Below are 3,287 nucleotides of genomic sequence, written 5' to 3'. Positions count from 1 at the left end.
AGCAACAAACTAAACGATCATCGTGCTAAGCTAATGGATGGGTAAAGTCAATCACATCATTCTTTAATGATGTGATCCCGTTAATCAAATGATGACTCATGTCTATGGCCAGGAAACTTAACCATCTTTGATTCAACGAGCTAGTCAAGTAGAGGCATACTAGTGACACTCTGTTTGTCTATTCACACATGTACTAAGTTTCCGGTTAATACAATTCTAGCATGAATAATATACATTTATCATGATATAAGAAAATATAAATATCAACTTTATTATTGCCTCTAAGTCATATTTCCTTCAGTTAGATCGGTTCCTTGTTGAGGTGGTTCTATCTCACTTGAGTTGTGGATCATGGTGGCCATTGATATGGGTCTTCGTGAGGGTTCCTCTCTACAAATATGAAGGCTACTGCCAACTACTTTTTCTGGCGAGGTTGCGTGATGCAGCCGGAAGGCTCCTTTGTGGGTTTTGGCAGCTCTCACTCTGACCAGTTTGCCTTCGGTGGTGACAGGCAATCTATATATGGACGGCGGCTTGACATAGAGGGTACGGTTGTGCATCAGCGACAGTGAGATTTCATCCCAGTGCATGTAGCTGATGGGATTGTGAAAAAGTGGTGGTGAGAACACATGATTGACTTTATTTTGGTGGTACTTATTGAGTACACGGTCTCGAGCTCCGGGGGTGAAAACCCTAGGTCTGACCTGAGTGAGTTATACCTGGCAATCAGAATGTTTTTACGTCATTACCTTGTTGAAGTCAATGCTCAGATATGGTCAAACTTGTTCTTCAGTGTGAGAACTTAGAATCTGATCTCTGGTCGTTACGATGACGTTTGAGCGTTGTTCCTTTCCTAAAGGTGTTGCTGATGAAGACCATTATTGCCTTCGTGGGGTCAAGATATGGTTGATGTGGGTATGATCGTTGATGTAGTTTGTTTGTGTTTGATTTTTCTTTTTCCTGGCATAGCCATAATTTAGGTCTGGTATAATTTTGCTCTTTGCCGACTTGCTTTTTTGGTGTGTGTGCATTGATATTGACTATGTGCATCCTATATATACAAAGGCCAGGTAAGTGCTTGCTCGGTCTGTTTATATACATTTTAATGCATCATTTTGAGTCAATGAAATGCACCCATTATGAAAAAAAAACAGTATCGTACAGAGGAAAGAAGCAAAATCTTTGGCGTGTCGTGCTTTTTAGTCCTACTACTATCCGATCGGTGACTAGATCGATACGATCTACAGCACTCATATACATGAGGGAGGTACGAGCATGCCGCCGGCGATACCACCGGCGACGTTTTCGCACCGCGACTCTGTGGCGACGCCGCGCTTGACGTACGTCAGGTCGATGTCCCTGAGCTCCAGTCCATGGCACGGGCTCGCGCCGCTGCACGACAGCTTCACCGCGACCTGGGTCGCCGACACGCCCCTGATGTTCTTGAACTTTACATCGCTTATCTTCACCACGGACGGCCGCTGCGCCTGCATGAATAATTCTGTTAGGGTAAAACCGTAAGATCGGTGTTTGGATTTGACAAGAAATTAACAGCTGTGGTTCTCACCGATTCATGGCGGCAGGAGCTGGAGCTGTAGGGGCAGTACTCCTGGTCGATGATGATGGGGTTCCGGACCTTCCTCATGACGATGTCCTCGAAGACGAGACCGGACACGACGGAGCCCGGACGGAGCCCGCCGCGCCAAGTCTTGATGCGTACGCCGTTGGCGGTGCCGGCGAGGGTGCAGTTGGACACGCGCAGCCCGCGCACGTCCTCCTCGCCTGGGTGCCTCCCGAGGCTGCCCACGCTGATGCCGTGGCCGGGTCCGCAGGACACCCCGGACACGGTGATGTCGGCGGTCCCCGGGCCGACGGAGATGCAGTCGTCCCCCGTGGCGATGGCCGTGTCGGTGATGCGCACGTTGGAGGAGCCCTGGATGTGGACGCCGTCCGTGTTGGGGCTGTCCCGCGGCGCCCGGATGGTGACGCGATGGATGGACACGTCCTGGCTGCCGATGATGATGACGTGGAAGAACTTGCTGTCCAGCGACGTCACCCCCGTGATGGTAACGTTCCTCACGCGCCCGAGCTTTATCGACTGCGGGTGCCGGAGCAGAGTGAAGAAATGGTTAAGGAGAAGTTCTATCATGTTACGATGTCGGCCGAGCAGCTCAGTTAAGACTTAAGAGTGAGACAGCGAGAAATTAGCGCGGCTTACGACGGGGAGGGGCTTGCAGTTCGGATTCGTTGGGCACTGGTTGAGGTGCCACGACGACGCGCCGCGGCCGTCGAATGTGCCGCCGCCCGTGACGAGCAGCCCGTCGATGCTGGCGAAGTTGATCCACTCGTGGCTGCCCCGAAACGCGGCCAGGTCGTCCGGTGCGCGGAGGTCGCCGGCGAGGCGCACCTGCATGTAGCCCTTGCACGGACCGCGGAAGACCACTGGCTGGAGCCGGTACTCGCCCTTGGGGACCACGACGGCCGGCCTCCCCGGCGACGCGCACGCCTTCATCCACGCCCTTATGAAAGCCTGCAGAGAAGGCAGCCCTGACTTGCAAATTCCTCGTGGCACGAATGCATGGTTAAGCCGCGACAATCGATTACCTTTGAGTCATCCGTCTCTCCGTCGGCAATGGCGCCGAAGTCCATAACGTCGAACACCTGGCGTCCGGCATGAGCGATCTCCAGGCACCACCTAGCCGAGATCATGAAAAACAGAGCAACCAGGGGAAACGCCATGTCCGATCTCCTATGGAGAAACAAACTCATCACGCGATGAGCATCACAAGCAGAGCATGTATGTCTCGCCATTTTATAATCGTACGAGCTCGAGAGCATCAGATGCGCGCAACTGCTGCAGGCGCAAAGGCACCTGGGCGTTCGGTTATGCTTGGCGCTCTCATTCCCATAACGTATTCTTGAAAGTGTATGATTGAGTAGTGTTGTTTGTTAGGCAATTACTGAAGAAAGAACTAAAGAAGTGGTGCTGTTAGTTAGGCTGCTGCTCTTGCCATGAGCCCACGTTTCGTGGCTAGATTGTCTATGGCATCATTAGCAGCTGTGGGTCAACGACGAAACGACAGTATGTGCACTTCGGAGGAAACACAAGACCTTTGGTCAGACTATCTGTCGACAAGCGTCAACATCTGTTCTTGCTGATGGTGATGGATCGAATCTTGACTCTGGGGATGAAAATCCCGAAACCGATCTATGGTTGCACTCATCACCATGGGCGTCCGTGCATGGTTTCCTTCTTGTAGCCTTAGCCTAGGAGTTGTAGAGCATAA

The 3,287-nt window shown here is 51.9% G+C and overlaps 1 protein-coding gene across 1 annotated transcript; it reads right to left on the bottom strand.

Annotated features, from left to right (window-relative positions):
- Positions 1-1,121: 1,121 nt before the first annotated feature.
- LOC119336327 (exopolygalacturonase-like) lies at positions 1,122-2,739 on the bottom strand. The gene is made up of 4 exons (XM_037608323.1): positions 2,605-2,739; positions 2,219-2,530; positions 1,568-2,098; positions 1,122-1,487 (listed from the first exon to the last, which is right to left on the bottom strand). Exons 1-4 carry the CDS (start codon positions 2,737-2,739, stop codon positions 1,251-1,253), a joined length of 1,215 nt encoding a protein of 404 aa, XP_037464220.1. The 3' UTR covers positions 1,122-1,250.
- Between the last annotated feature and the right edge of the window lie 548 nt (positions 2,740-3,287).

The sequence above is a fragment of the Triticum dicoccoides genome, chromosome 7B (assembly GCF_002162155.2).
Source record: "Triticum dicoccoides isolate Atlit2015 ecotype Zavitan chromosome 7B, WEW_v2.0, whole genome shotgun sequence".
NCBI lineage: Eukaryota > Viridiplantae > Streptophyta > Magnoliopsida > Poales > Poaceae > Triticum > Triticum dicoccoides.
This window is presented reverse-complemented; position numbering and strand designations above follow the sequence as displayed.

What these genes read in the sequence shown, in the direction of transcription:
- LOC119336327 (XM_037608323.1), bottom strand. Translation starts at nt 2,739, where the DNA reads ATGGCGTTTCCCCTGGTTGCTCTGTTTTTCATGATCTCGGCTAGGTGG. An exon ending in ACTGCAAGCCCCTCCCCGTC is followed by an intron (nt 2,099 to 2,218) that starts GTAAGCCGCGCT and finishes CGGCACCCGCAG; the next exon opens with TCGATAAAGCTCGGGCGCGT. An exon ending in GCTCCTGCCGCCATGAATCG is followed by an intron (nt 1,488 to 1,567) that starts GTGAGAACCACA and finishes TTATTCATGCAG; the next exon opens with GCGCAGCGGCCGTCCGTGGT.